The 15,664-nt window shown below is 52.7% G+C and overlaps 1 protein-coding gene across 2 annotated transcripts in view; it reads left to right on the forward strand.

Annotated features, from left to right (window-relative positions):
- Positions 1-2,187: 2,187 nt before the first annotated feature.
- The window catches only part of SH3GL1 (SH3 domain containing GRB2 like 1, endophilin A2), a 30,110-nt gene continuing 16,633 nt past the window's right edge, over positions 2,188-15,664 (forward strand). Inside the window, exon 1 of one of the 2 annotated variants that reach the window (XM_031689684.2) lies at positions 2,188-2,440. In XM_031689684.2, the coding sequence (XP_031545544.1) occupies positions 2,396-2,440 (45 nt within the window). In that variant the 5' untranslated portion in view covers positions 2,188-2,395. The remainder of the gene's footprint in view (positions 2,441-15,664) is intronic. The other variant, XM_072947939.1, reaches the window with a different exon arrangement.

Genomic DNA, 15,664 nt, shown 5'->3' on the forward strand with positions numbered 1-15,664 from the left:
ATTGATATTCCTGCAGAGGGCGGGGCTTCCTCTCGGCGGCCAGTCTCTGGCGGGGAGCAGATGCCCTGCGATTGGGGGTGGGTGGTGTCACGCTGAGAGCTCGATACTGTGATTGGCTGAGCGCGTGGGATCGGTCAGTGGGAGGAAGGAGGGCCAGGCTCCTACGTCATGACGAAACGCTTTACGTAGGGCGCCAGTGACAGCCTGAAACTGCGATTTAAGTGAACTGAAGTTCTTTTACACTACCTGGACTTAAGATGAATATAGCAACAGCAGTTAAAATTATAAATTACTTTATATGAACAATAAAAATAAATAAACTCTGAGCATCTCTTCAGAAGCATTTGAGATACAGTAAATATTTTCAGAGGGAATGAATTAAATGGTTGTTTCTGGTTTAATCCTCAGGATTTTGCACGTACTGTTTCCTCGCCTGCAACACTTTCTGCAGCTCTTTTCCTGGTCGATTTCTGCCTAACTTTCAGATCTTAGATTGAAACCCCAAAGAAACTTTTCCTCTCCTACTCCCAACCAGATGAAGTTTCTACAACACTGTTCTTTTTCTTGGAGCAATTACAGCTTATGCTTATTTATTAGCGTGTTTTCGGTTAATGAATTAGTTTCTGTTTCTGTCATTAGCAGGAATCATTTATCACTGTATCCTCAGGACCTATCAGTGACTAATATATTAGTAGGTACCCAATATATATTTGAGTGAACACAAAGCCTCATATAGAACAGAAACTTTCAGAGTCAGCCTGCGAGCCTCAGAACAGGTTTTCTTCAGCACCAATTTAATCTCTCAAGAAAACAGAAATGAGGAAAGAGGAGTTAAATTTGACCCAATTTTGGGATTCTATTTAACCTGTGGGTTGGATGATTAAATCAGTATAATTAGTTGGAAATAATATGGAAAACAGGAAATTTGAGGACATCACTTTTGGGCCTCAGTTTCCTCGTTTAAACCATTAGGATATTTTCCCTTCCTTCTCTGACATTCTGACATCTGAAATGACGTAGACCAGTGGATCAGCATTCAGGGTGCCCAACAGAATCACAGGAGAGGTTTTTCAAACTATTCATAATAGCCCCATTAGGATCTTGGGGGAAGGAAGTTAGGGCATGCATATTCTGAGGCAATCCTCTGATTTAGCCCAGCATCTTCTGTTGAAGCATTTGGAAACTTCCAGCAATCTTCTGCTTCAGAAAATCACTCAACTCTGTCAGAGATTTCAGCACTGAAGCTGTAAGCACTTTGGCAGAAGTCATTTTCTTGTTCCTCTTTTTGGATTCATTTACACATTTTGATTTACTATTAATTTCCAATTCATTCAATACAACAACAATTGATGGAAAAAAATCAATAAACATGCATCACTCCAAGAAGGCTTCCTGGAGGAGGTGACATTCCAAACAGCATCTTCTTTTATGCACAAAGGATAGGGGAAAGATTGGGAAAGAATGTGCAAGAGAGGAGCAATGTTAGCAAAGTCCATGAGCAAGGGGACTCATGGGTTATAAAAGAGGAAGAGAGTCGAAGTCAGAAAAGATGATAGGGCCAAATTATGCAAGTTTTGTAGGCCATTTTAGGAAATTGGGGGAGTATTCTAAGGCCAGTAGATGGTCTTTAAATATGGGACTGATGTGATCAGAATTGTGTTATAAAAGCTTATTTTTGGCTGTCTTGTAGGGGATGAATTGGAGGGGAGAACAGGTTGGCTGGCCGAATGGTCTGATCTGAGCAGAGAGGAGAGTTGGGAAGGTGGAAAGGAGGGTGAAATGATACCCTAATGTCTGACTTGGGCAACTGAATGGATGAACACAGGGCTGGGCCGGGTGGTAGTGGAAGGAATTAAACGCACAGAAGAACTGGGTATAGCTGAGATCAGCAAACATGTATCTTAAGATTTATAAACCCAGCCTCTGGAGTTCTACTTGCCTCTTGGCCTCCCCAACTTCTGCAAAAAGGTCTAGGCGCCTTTCCTAAGACGTTAGGGCCACCTCCGGGACTCCAGGGGTCGCTACAGCCGCTACGGCCCCTCTAGGCTCGCCCTGGTCCACTCACTCGCCGAGGTGTCCTTCGGGGCAGCGGGCTAAGTGCCCGTGCGCTTCCCGGCCGGCAGGGGGCGCGCGAGTGCAGACGGGGTCGGGAGCGCGCGGGCGCGGGGGCCGGCACCGGAAGTGTGCGGTTGCCATGTAATATCCTGGCTGCGCGAGCGCGCGAGGAGCTGAGGCGGCGCCGGGGCCAGCGCGGAGCTGGCGAGAGGACGGTGGAGGCGGTGCCGTAGGGGCCCGCTGAGGCGCGGGGGGGGTTGGCGGCGCCCGGGAGCCTGTCGCTTGTGCGGTCCCTCCGGTTCGGTGGGTCCGAGCAGAAGGCCCGACGGCGGGAGGCAGCATGTCGGTAGCGGGGCTGAAGAAGCAGTTCTACAAGGCGAGCCAGGTGAGCGGAGGCCGTGGCGGGGGCGACCCCCCGGGCCCCAGGCTGCTCGGAGAGGGGCCAGGCCACGGCAGGCCTGGCCCTGGTTCGGGAGAAGGCCCGGGGCACGGAGGGGGCGACATTGGCACGTGTCCCCCACAGGGTGGGGACAGCCTAAGAAAGACGAGGTCTGAGTGCGAGATGGCCCAGGCCCTGCCCGCTGTGTGGGCTCCACTTTCCTCGAGAAGGGTGGGCAGACTTGAGAGAAGCAGAGATTTCCCCAGAGGCTGGCCCCCGGACGTGGACCCCTGCCCTCCTGTCCTCGCCTCTAAAAGGGCAGGGAGTGGGGTGGGAGAGAAGGGGAAGAAACAGTCCTGAGGCTGTCGACACAGGACTCTTGCCAGAGAGCCCAGAGGCAGGGAAATTTTGTGTCTAGACCAATTTTTTTTTAAACAAAAAACCTTTTCCGTGGGTCCGGTACAAAGTTGAAAGGGTAGAGTGAAAAGTCAGTTTCCCACTTCAGTCCCTCAGGCATCCAGTCCCTCTCCCCAGAGATACGGACTGTCACCGGTGAATTATGTCTCTTACCAAACAAAAGTGTACGCCTTCCCCTGAAAAACACACGTAGTGGTAGTATGGTCTATGTAGAACTGTGTATTTGGTGTTTTTCATTTAATGTGTCTTGGAGAGCACACTAGGGCCAGAATCCTCCACCTCGGATCATTCTCTGTTGTGGCGGTCGTTCTGGGCACTGTGGGGCGTGGAGCAGTATCCCTGGCCCCCACCTACTCTATACAAGGAACATCCCCCCGAGTTGTGATAACCACAAGTGTATCCGGATGCTGCTGAATGTCCTTAGGGGAACCCCCTCCCTTCCCCTCTCCGAGAGCTGCAACACTGGAGCCTACTCCTAGAGCTTTTAGGATCTTTTTCATGGGTACGTGATACCCCATTCCATGAAATCTGTTATAATTTAATTAGCTAGTTGTGTGTCAGTGGATGTCTAGATTGTTTTCAGTAGTTTTCTGCTACAAGCAGTACTATAGTGAGTAGCCAGGGATATCTCTGCTCGCAGGTGGAATTGAATCTATAGGATAAGTTCCCAGAAGTGGAATGCTGAATCCAAGAAAATAAGCGTTATCCACGTGACAGACAGAATAGGTGTTTTGGAAGGTCCAGGCCCCATCACTCAGGAGTCTGGTGGAAGCTGTGGATCCACTCTTCAGAAAACCGGGCAAACGCAGAATTCAGTTTATAATTTCAGATCCAAGAAGCCGCAGATTTGTTGATCCTATAAGAACTTTAGATCTGAAATTTGTGTGGATAAATTCCAGGAAGGAATGGGCAACAGTGTCCTGGCAAACTGGAATCTACCCACAATTTGGAGAGGTCCAGTGGGAGGGAAGAGAAATGAGTCCCCAGTAATACACAGCTGGTACCTTTTGCCCCTTGAGGGAAAAAGTAATGACCCTAGTGGTCCAGAGCTAAAGGTATTTGGAGACTATCTCTAGACTCCAGGCTAAACCCTGGTGGGAGAGATTTAATCCAGAGGGATTCTGGGATTGTTGCTGAGAGTACAGCTCTTTGCCCCAGCAGGGTGAAATTAAGTGACCTGGCCCTTGGTTAGACCCTCAGCCAGAAGGCCTCAGGCCCCTGCCTACTTGACAGGAACACCTTCAAGTGCTGCTCACTCTCTTAGACCGTGATGTAGTCCCTTCTGCAGGAGCTATAGGTCTTGGAAGAATTCCTGGGTCACTTTGTTCCCTCTTGTAGACAGGTCTCTGGAAGCCCTCCCCACCACCCCCAGCCATCAGGGCCCGGGCTGGTGGCCCATACAGTCTCCAGCAAGCAGACAGGCTGTGCTAGAGGAACTAGCTGGGCCTCTCAGCCAGCCACCAGAGCTTTCCTCTTGGGGAAGAAGGATTGCCTGCATTCAGATCTGTGGGAAGTGCTTTGAAACCTGGAAAGCACAGTGCAGTGTAAGCTGGTGGTTCGGACCGACTTATTAACTCGACATTCTGAGTCCCAGTCCCAAAGAATTGCTGCAGTGGCCACATCCTACTCTGAGGACAGTTGTCTTATCCTCCTAATGGATTCTTTGTTGAGTTGTTGCTCCCAAGAACCACCCTGGTTATGTTCCGTTCTCCTTCGTAATAATTTCCGTAGACCTTCAGCATCTCCACCCTTCACCTGGATGTGTCCATCTCTTTGTGTGTTCCTTTTCTCGATCTTACTATATGTGCTGCCAAAACGAGCACCTTTTCTCTATCTTAGGAACACCTCTTTAATCCTCTTCTGTGCCCTCAAAATACAGTCATCTGTTCCAGGGTAATATTCTTGTTATGTTGTGATAATGGGTAGATTGAGTTTTCACCTTGTGAACAGTATTAAGCTTTAAACTGGTCAGTCTCAATTTGTCTCATCTGGCCCAAGGGTAAGTGCACTCTTCTTTCTACACAAAAGGATTTGGGGGCATTTGTCTTCCTGTAGAACAGTGCTTCTCAGCCAGGGCCAGTTCCACCCTCCAGAGGACATTGGCAGTATCTGGAGAGATTTTTGTTTGTCACAACACGGTGGACATCTAGTGGTCCATCTTACTGGCATCTAGTGGGTAGAGGCCAGGGATGCTGCTCAGCCCCCCACTGTGCCCTGGGCTGCCCCACACAACCAAGAATTATTGGCCCCAAATGTCAACAGTGCTGAGGTTGAGAAACTTTGCTTTAAGGTTTGAGAAAAGTGAGGATAATTTTATCAAAACAAAACAACAACAAGAAAATCCCTCCTGGGCGTTCTTGTGGCAGCTGCCTGCTTTTCCTAGTTCTCAAAACACAGATGACCACATAAACACAGATGGACACGTACATAAAACTCAGCAGCTAGATGCCAAGTCTCCCCATCCCAGGTCCTCAGGAGACTCCCAGAGTGTGTTTTGTCATCTGGTACTTTTAAGAAGGTGTAAGCTTGCACTGGTGCTTCTCAACCAGAGGTGACTAACCTTTCCCTCTTTCTTCACCCCCCAAGGGATCTTGGCAACATTTGAGGTGGTTTTTTGGTTGTCACGCCTTAGGAAAAGGGTGCTACCTTCATGATAGTTAAGTAGAGGCCTGGGGTGGTTGCTAAACATCCTACAACACACAGGATAGCCTTCCACACAACAAAGAATACCTGGCCCTGAATGACAGAATCGCCAAAGATCAGAAACCCTACTTTGAAGCAGGTTCTAGATTTCAAAGGCTTGTAACAGCATTGTTTCTAAATTGAGAAATAGAAGCCAGGTGGATGTGTGACGGTGCGCCGGGGTTAGAGAAGCTTGGTTTCTAGTAGGTGAGGCTGTGATGCTAATTAAAAGTTTCTGTCTCATTGATGATACTGGCAACAAGTCAGCTACCAGTATCTGGAAGTGTACCGGCAAATTCCATGCCACTTCATCTCTGGTGAGCACTTTCCAGTCTTGAATAAAATCAGTTTGAGCTTGAGTGGGAAGTTTGTGAGTTTTCACTTCTTATTGTGAACTGGTCTCCGACTGGCTGAGGGCCTGGGCTGAGGAAAGTTGAAGAATCTATAGAGTAAAGCAGCCAAAGAAATAGTTGTCTGTCTCGGTCTCGTGGTTTTGGTCCCCTCCAGCCTCCTGGTGTAATGTCACTCCCTCAACCGTGTACTTCCGCACGTCTAGAATTAAGGGACACGCTTTTATGAGTCTTTCTGGGGAACTGAGGAGGATAAAGGAACCCAACAGTGAGATCTAGACTTGAAAGTTCACTTCTCATTGTAGTATGTTTGGGTGACATTAATTTCAAGACCTAAACTGCTAACTGGTTTCCTGATAATTCTTGTGGCTGGGCTGTGCGGAGATTTGAGAGTGTAACTAGGGACAGATCTGGCAGCTGCCTGGAAGGCTGGCCTGATTTTTTCTTTCTTTCTTTCTTTCTTTCTTTTTTTTTTTTTTTTTTTTTTGCCTGAAAGGAGGGAGAGAGTTTGAACTCTAAAAGATTGGTCCCGTCTGAGCCGGGGGAAAATTCGTGACCACCACATCCCACAGCTTTGAAGTTTGTTGGATACTCGCTGGGCCCCAGCTTCATGTCTAGCAGGAAAGAGTGAACTTCCTAAGACAGACATAGCGTAGGGGCAGGCCTGGGGGACCTAGGACCCCACCCTGTTGGAGTCAGCAGTAGCTGGGGGATGTAGACCATCCCCAGGTACTGGCTGCTCTGACCTATTTTTTAAACTTCATTTTGTGGAATCACAAATGGCTTTTGATTTCCCAGCAAAGTTCTTGGCATGCTAAGTAATGGACATGGAATGATCTTAAGATACAAAAATCTGGAACTTGTAACCCATTAGTCTCAGCACAAATAGAAGAGTGGAACCCATGAGCTGGGAACAACAGGTGTCAGGCAGGGTCTGGAGAGGGGTTCCTGCCTAGGCTCTTGAGCTCAGCAGCTGCAGGCTAACCTCCGGAAGACCTTCGGCCTTGGGACAGCAGACACGGGAAGAGCTTTTGGCCACTGCCACGTCCACGTGCAATGGGAACTGGGTTAAGTCCACTCTTACAGGAAGCCACTCTGCTGACTCATTCTGTAGGAAGACCCTTGACCTAGCAGTGTCCCTGCAGGACCCTGGGTGGAGATGGTCCCATCCTGCTCCTTCAGTGGCCAGGCTGGGCTCTCCCCACTTGGCGTTCGGCCACCACCTTGCTTGGACGGACTAACCAGCCCCGGGTTTAGGCTGGGCTGTGGAGCTACGGGAGAGGTTTAAGACTGTCGTTTCCCAGAGGAACCAGGAGCCTCTTTCAACCCCACTCCTTCCCAGGCCTGTGTATAAAACCAGGTTAACCGGACCCCCTCGGCACAGGACCTACGGTTTGCAATCAGGGAGGCACCCTGTAACCAAACAGCATCCTGCATACTCTTGTTATGAACACACCAGGACCAAGGGGCCATCACATTCTGATTCTGCTGCCTGTGAGTGCTGCACATCAGGCCTAAAGTTCACCTCTGACTCAGAATCCTGTGTGTATTAAAGACCAAGTGGGAGCTAATCGCTCTGCTTCTCTGGGTGTGTTTTGAGGCAGAGCTGTAGGATACTTAATTATATTCTTTGTGCCGCTTAATAGCAGTCTGTGAGGTTAGGAGTTTCACAGTATCTCCCTGTTCAGTTTGAGAAATTGGGGGCTGTCACAATGCTGAGACCCTAGAACCATCAAAGACTTAGCAAGTGAACCAAGGAAACAGTGCTTTTACCCACCCACCTGTCCACCCAGGCTCCCTGTGGAGCAGCCGAGCGAGCGCTTAGTGCCTTTGGGGGCCTTGAGCTCACCGCCTGCCCTTCAGGTGTCTGCGCATCTGTTTGCTTCTTTCTTCAGAGGACAGACTGACCGGCTGTGACCGCCCCCGCGGGCCTGCCATTTGCCTGAGGCGTGTGTGTCCTGTGACCTTCGACCCTGGGACGAGTGCCTCAGTTAGCTCTGCCCTGGCCCCTGTCTCTCGTCTCCTCTTTGCTGCCGATATTCTGAAACTGGTCCAGTCTGGGGAAACTTAGTTTTTAATTTGGGGCGTGCAGCCAACTTCCTCCATGGGATTTCGGAGGCATCTGCACGTCTTGACACTGCAGAGCAGCCGTTGGCCAGGGGAGTGGCGGAGGAAGGTCGGATTGTCTTCTCTTTCTGGTTTCTGAGGTGGGGGTGGAGTTTCTGAGCTTTAAGGAGGATTTGGTGCTGAAGCTTTCCAGCCGCTGGCCTCTTTGCCTCCTGGGGTTAGGCGCTCACGGACTCATTAAGGCATCTGTACCCCTGTGTTCAGACCCTCCTTGGCTTTGTAATGTGCCTGGGGAAGTGTTAGGGCTCGTCTTTTCTGGTTCTTTCTTAAAGCTGCTCCTGGAAAGCTGGATGGAAGAATGTGTCAGCCTGTGGCTGCAGCTGATTCCTCTCACCTCCCTCCCTTCTGCTCTCCCCCTCCTGCTTTCTCTCCTCCTCCTCCTCCTCTTCTTTTTCTTCTCTTTCTCTCTCTCTTTCTCTCCGCTGCCCCGCTGCCCCGCTGCCCACTCCTCTCTTCCCCCTCCTCTCTCACCACCCCAGGCCTGGATTTGCAGCCACTTTTCCCAAGCACTGCAGTTTGGGTCGATTTTGCTTATTTCCTGTTAAGCAGTAACCAGGGTTCCCAGAACATGGGCTCCCAGAGGACAGCTTCATCTTCCTTTCCACTCAGCTCCTAGAAAAACCTGCTGACTGGGCCCAAGATCGGGGTCACGCTCGGAAGCTCCCAACCACAGCAGGAAAACAGACGTGCCGTTTCCTCTGAAGGGCCTGACTCAGCGTGAGCTGCTGTCGCTCTGGGAAGGGCTGCTGCCTGGCTGCTCAGCTCCTACACCTGGGCACTAAACCCCTCCAGCAGCGCCGCACCCGAAGTGTGACACAGCCTAGCCCGGGGTCGCTGTCCCAGGAACTCAACAAATGTCTGATGGACAGATGCGTTTGCCCTGCATCGTGGGCTGTGAGAGTGCGAAAGTGGGAGGTCTTGTGGGCAAGCCTAGGAAGGGCAGAGATGGGGCCTGTGAGGGGACATCCCCAGCCAACGTGGGGTGTGGTTTTGTCTCCTACCTGGCATTCAGGACCTTCTGGAGCCCACGCCCTGGCCCCAGCTTTAAATGCCACCCTCCCCCTCACAGACAGCACACTCCAGTCTGACAGGTATGCTCAGACTTGTACCTTCCCACCTCCTTCCTCACCCAGCCCATTCTCGTGTCCACTTCCTGTTTTTCCTCAGAGCCCTGCGGTATCTTCATCCTTGCTATCTCCCTGGACCGCCCCCGGAAGTACTTCTCCACCCTCCCAGCATCTGGCCCTGTAGTCTCCTGCCCACATGCCACACCAAGCACATTCTCACATCCAGTGTGCTTTTCGGCTCATCAGGCGTGAGCTCCTAAGGGAGCAGGCTGCCTGGCAGCTGGTGAAGGCCTGGATCCTCATGGGTCATGGCTTGCTGACCAAGTTATCAGAAGTGGTGGACTCCTTCTCAGAGCAGGAGTCGGGGTACCAGTGACAGTGCTTGTGCGTCCTGCAGTGTCCCTGGGGGTGGTTCAGCACCCGCCCCTGCCCTCCCAGGGAAACCACATGACTGGCAAGGTCTAGGTCGGAAACAGGTCCGACTGGTTTAAAAAAATAAGAAATCAAAGCTCAGAGGTTGTTCCCTTTGGCTTAGGATCTGCCTTGAGGGCTCCAGGCTGAGAGGGACCTGCACTTGGCTGGGCCAGGGGGGTCTGGTCTGTGTCACAGGCAGTCTCTGTCACCCAGACCCTGCGGCCAAGCCTGAATTTAACCAGAGGTGCCCAGCCTGCTTGGAAAAGGAGTTCCCTTGGCTCTCCTCTCCCCAGGGCCACCAGACTTAACCTCTAAGACGTGACCAGCGTTAGCCACGGTCCTGTTTGCAGCCCTTTCTTCCAGCCCCCGGCTTCCATACCTGCCCGCTCTTCTGCCTCTTCTCTCATTTCCTCGGTCAGCCGGCCCGCTCTCTCTCCTCCTCCTCTGCTTGGCCCCATTGGTCCTCCCTGTGGACTTGCCATCCTGCTTTGGGCCTTCTGCCTCCAGGACCTCAGTTACCTCCCTGGCCCCACCACCCCTCGGGTACCTATCCTCCAGATCTACCCCCCCAGTCACAGCATTCAGACGTGACACTCCCAACTGCCCTCTAGATGGTGGTCCACGACCATCCGGCTGGTCCTAGAAACACAACAGGCTACTAGGCCCAGTGCACCGGAGGCCTGCCTCCTCACCTGCCCTCCTTCACTCCCTTGTCCCCCACCGCCTTCACAGGGGCACTCCATCACATCAACTTCTGGGCCTGCAGTAACCTCTAACCAGCCTCTAACCGGTATCTGGGCTCACCTCACCTGCCACCTATCCTGTTGCTTGAATTAGTTAACTTGATTTTTAATTAGACTCACTTTTAAAATTTATTTTAAAAGGAGTTGATATTATTTCTTGCTGTAAAGCATAGTAGCTGTATCGCCAAATACAATAGAAACCAAGCGGTGTAATCAGTTCTTTCTGGGTTCCTTCCCTCCGAGCTTGGGATATGGTCCCTCTTGTTAAAGACTTGTTGAAACTGTAAGTGCCCACCGGAAAGTGTCTCCTCATGAGAATGAGGGGGTATTGAAAGAGCATCGTGGTGGAAATAACTCTCACTTGTCCCTGTGTTACCTCTTGAGGCCCCCTCCCCTGTCCCTCATAGTCTTCACGTAGAACTGGGAAATCCTGTGGACTTGAATTAAGGCATGAAAGAGAAAGCTTTGGGGTGAGGGTGGATATCCCTGAGTGTCTGGGGAGAGGCCTGACACTAAGAGGCATGGTTCGGTCCATGTGCTTTGTCCTCAGACACCACCTTGGCCTATAATTCAAGTATCTCTGGCCAGCACACCTCAGTCCAGCCCTCCTTTCTCTAAAGTAGAGCAACTAACTGATGGTTTTTCTGCTGTGGTTTGAGTCTCAGCCCCAGGAGTGAGCAGAGACTTAGATCACCTCTTGGGAGGGAAACTGGGAACTTACTGACCCTTCTTGCCCCCAAGGATCCAAGGCCCGTCCTCGTCCCCTGCCATCCGCCTCCCTAAGATGAGGCCCTTTGGCTGCTTTGGGCAGATGGGCATCAAATCGAAGGGCTCAGTTCATCAGAGCCATGATTGTCTGAAGGCAAGAGGGCAGTCCTGGCCCTTCAAGGCCAGCCTTTGTCAAGAAGATGGTGGCCGAGGGGACAGGGACAGGATTTCTCCATCCCCTAACCATAACCTCCTGGCCTAGGATTGTCCTTTATCTCCTCTCCCTGGGGCGTTTCCTTGGAGGTTGGACACCCTTGCTGTCCCAGCCTCGAGGAGGCTTGGAGCTGCTGCAGCTCCCCGCTGATTGTCCCCGATACACTGGGTTGTGTGTGATGCCCGTTGAGGCTGGCTCTGAGGTTTATCTTTCTCCCCCAGGCCTTGGTGCACTTACTTCACAGCTAAGAAGCCTTAGGTGTTTCTCCCGGGCTTTCTGGGAAGTTCTTCATCACCATTCCCTTCCCGCCAGCAGACTCAAGGGCAGCTGAGCGCTCAGTCTGCTGTGCCCTGGAGCACCCCATGCCCTTGGCTTCATCCCAGGGCGGGCAGGAGGCGCTGGCAGGCTGAGTCCCTCTCTGTCCTCCAGACTGCTGTGTTTGGGAGGCTTCGGGGGAAGTTGTGGAAATGCGGGCACATGGGGGACCCAGGAGGCAAGTGTGCTGCTTCAGGGCAGTGGGGAGGTGGACCTTTTGGCTGGTCTGAGTCCAGGAGTCTGCTCAGCTCTCAGCAGAGCCTGGGGGGTTGTTGGGCGCCTTCCAGGGGAGTTTCCCCTCCGCTAGTTCCACATGCCTTCCCGGGCCCGGCCGAGAGCCAGGCAGCACCAGTGCATTGGAAAGGGCACGTCCCTTTTCAGGCACCCGCGTTTGTGCTATGAGGTGTCTCAGATGTAGAGAGAGACATAAAGAATGACCAGCCCATAGCCGGGTGCCCACAAGAGCGCAAACAAACGCAAGCAGTACTGCCAGAGCAGGAGGCCCCGCCCTCGCTCGGCCCCGCACGAGGGGCACCGCTGGAAGGCTCCGGCGTTGTTTTGCAAGTTTGTCGCCCGTGTCCCTGGGAGCAGTAGCTCAGTATTTACTAATTCAGAGTCCAGGCGACTTTATAGCTCGGTACCACGTAGGTGGCGGGAACTGATTGTTTTCCCATGATGGGCAGAGCACCTCCCACCCCCACTGGAGTGTCTCCACCCTCAGCCAGAACCTGCAAATGTGCCACCTTAGTTGGCAAAGGGACGTTGCTTTTGGGATTAAAAACTTGGGCCTGGAGGGAGAGAGGTTGCCCTGGATTTCAAGGTGGGCCCAGTCAGCCCTCAAAAGCAGAACTTTCCCCTGCCTGGTCAGAAGGAGACTCAGCGGCAGAGGAGAGAACCAGAGCGGAGGCGGCAGGAGAGGCCCGCCTTGCTGGCTGTGAGACAGGGGGAGGGGCCGTGGGCCAAGGAACGGGGGCTCCTCTAGAAGCCAAAAAGGCCGGAAAGCTCTAGAGCACTCAGAAAGGCACGCAGCCCTGCCAACACCTTGGTCTTTGCCAGGGAAGTCCACGTGGGACTTCAGACCTCTTTCAGATTTTCATGTTGTTTAGGAAACTTGTGTTTTGGGTCACTGAGTTTGTGGTAATTTGTTACAGCAGCCGTAGGAAACTCATACAGGTTCACACTGTCTTAAAGCCTCATCTGGATAGAGGTTGTAGCTCAGCATCGAAGGGGGGGTGTGCGCGTGCGTGCGCACGCAGGCGCGTGTGGTTCATCCTTCCTTAGCTCTCACCTCCAGCTGCATAGCTGAGGTCAGCAAGAAAACAGGACCGATTCACTTTGCCAAGTTGACTGACAGGTGCTGTGCTCAGAGTGGGCCTCCCACTGAGCTGTCTTCCATAGAAGTTGTTCCCTGGTTCCTGGAATCTCACCTTGGTGACTTAGTAGCTAGTGGACTGATAGGAAATCCTCCATCCCCATAGTTTAACATCAGTTTGAAAACTGGCTCTGTGTTCAGGTTCTACCGAAGCAAGGAACGCTGTTGCCCTCTAGTCCCACAGTGCGGAGACGGCACAGTGGGGTTTCCACCTGCATCACTTCCCACCAGCTGTGGCAAGCGGTTGGCAGTTCTGGAGTCTGGTGGCACCACCTCCCCATCACGGAGCCTACAGACTCATGCCAAACCCCTTCACTCACGCCCCCTCCCACCTTCAAAGAGGTATTTCAGAATCATGTCCTGGAAATATGTATGGAGGCCAGCCCTTAGCAACTCCTTCTGCGCTCGTGCAGACCCCATGTCCTCTGTCTCTGTCTTTCCTCACGTCATGTTCCTTTCTTCTTTTTCCATCCAAGTTCAAACCATCCTTCAAAGCCAAGTCCAGGGACTTCTCGTGGCTGCCCCTTGGCTTCTTCCTGTGGGTTCCTTGTCATAGGTCCTTGTATTTTTTTCTTCATTTGTGTGTGTGTGTGTGTGTGTGTGTGTGTGTGTGTGTAGTATCTGTCTCTCTTTCCCTCTGCTATACCTAGCACATAAAATAACAAATATTTGTTGGATGAATAAGGGCAGCTTTCTCAAAAGGGGGGAGCTGGCCTGCTGACTTTGACCCCAGACGTTCAGCCCCACCCCGATAAAGCAGGTCAGCTCAGGGCAGGAGAGTGTTCCAGACACGCATGGTGGCTTAGTGATTGAAATAGGGTGGATACAGTGACACAGGGTCCTGTGACAGGTGCTGTGTATGGAGAAACCAGGGATGACTCACAAGGAGATGACCTGGACCTTGGCTTTATGAATTTGGGCCTAGGAAGGAGAAGGGAAAGAAGGATGCAGATTTCCCTGGCAGGCAGCCGGAGTGAGGCCCCCAGTGCTGGGGCCTCCAGGTCGCTAGCCTGCCCTGCTGTGTTCTTGTCCCTTGTCCAGGAGCCCAGACATTGCCTGTCTGTAGGTTCAGTCCTTCCAGGGGAGCAGAAGCTGCCCTGGGAGCTGGAGGGAGGCCCTGGCTGCTAGACCATCATCATCCGGGGAAGAGAGATTTGAATATTCATTCTTATGGGTGCTCACTGAGGAAGTGGCAGCACCAGACACACATCACATGATGACAACAGAGAAGCAAGACCTGAGGGCAGGGCCGGTTTTCTCCTGCAAAAGTCAAAATAAAAAGGCATCACTGGGGAGCACCTTGAGTCGGCACTGCACAGCCTTGCCAAATGCGGCAGTACCCCCAGCTTACCAGGCATGGGGTCTCCTGTGCACAGAGCATATGTGCAGCTTCCTGGGGGTGCACACCGGCATCTCCCTGAAGAACGGGAGACGGTGGCACATCGAGGTGGAGAGAGGGAGGGATATCCCGGGGAGGAGGGCGTGGTGCAGGATCATGTCAGCCAGGATCAAGGTAGAAAGCCACTCGGGGTATTGAGGGTCAGCCAGTAGACTGGGTCTGTTGGCTGGACAGAAGCAGGGGAGGAGGGGTGGCCTGGAGACTGGCAGGAGCCTGGGCCGGGGCATGAGGGAGTTTGTGGCCCATCCTCTTCCTTCAAACCCTGTCGTTTTACCTCCTGATGCTTCAACTCTTTCCTCCCTGCAAGTAGAGCTTCAGAATTGTGCATCCCAGCTGCCCATCAACAAATACACTTGGTGCCTCGAGCCTTCTGGAGTCTGGATTATGATCCGTAGGAGCTTTTGGTACAATGGAGAGCTAGCACATCAGCCTGCTATCAACCCAGTTTTTACACAGGTCCCTCGTGGGAGGGCCTTCACTCCAGAGGCCCTGGTGTCCTTAATGTCCCCGTCATCCAGGCCCCTCAGTGTATCCTGCCTCTGAACCTCACCTGTGCATGGACACCACCTCAAGCTGCTTGCGTGCAGCCCTCCTGGCCTCGTTCTTTCCTTGGGATGCACATCAACCAGGGAATGGCAGGCTCGTCTTTGTAGAGCAGCTTGTAGTTCTTAAAGCCTGTTCACACCCGAGTCCCACAGCACGTCGTCGTCACCACGTTTGACAGTTGAGGAGACTGAGGCTCAGAGGAGTCCACATCCCTGCTGTAAGTCCCAGCGTGGTGGACAGAGCTGGAGGCAGTACCGGGCTGCAGTCCAGACCCCATGGCTCCCTGGCGCCTGGCCCTGCCTGGGGACCTCGCGGGCACTCCCTGTTTTGGCTTGTTAGTTAACACACCTGGGGGCGTTCTCTCTGAGCTTCTAGAGGGCGGGGTCTCCCTACTGTGCGTCGTGCTCCCTGGCTGCTCATGGCAGCCAGCCCTGCCCACGGGCAGTTAATGTTTGGGGGCAGGGTGCATGTGGGTAGGGAGGCGGGGCTCTCCTGGTTGCCGTGCTCAAATGAAGTTGATCCACAGCCAAGGAGTCAGCCCCTGAGAGCGCTCCTCCGGCTGTGGCCCGGGGAGGGGTCCCTGGGAACCTCTCAGTCTGGCCGCTCACCACCACTGGGGCACAGACAGTAACATAAGGGGACGTGTGTGCCAGGCCTCGGTGTGCGTCCTGAGGAGGGAGAGGCCCACCTGCTCTGTCACTGCAGGGTGGGTAGCAGCAGGGGGCAGGAGCAGTGTGCTCTGGTGCCCCCTGGCCGCCCCCTGTTAGTCTCCTTATCTGTGTGCTGAGGTTGGGCAGTGATTCTGAGATTCCTTCCAGCTCCAGGTTCCCAAGGCTGACTTTGCAGGTTAGAAGCGCAGGTGTCCCTGGACAACTA

Source organism: Vicugna pacos, chromosome 22, assembly GCF_048564905.1.
Source record: "Vicugna pacos chromosome 22, VicPac4, whole genome shotgun sequence".
NCBI classification, from domain to species: Eukaryota; Metazoa; Chordata; class Mammalia; order Artiodactyla; family Camelidae; genus Vicugna; species Vicugna pacos.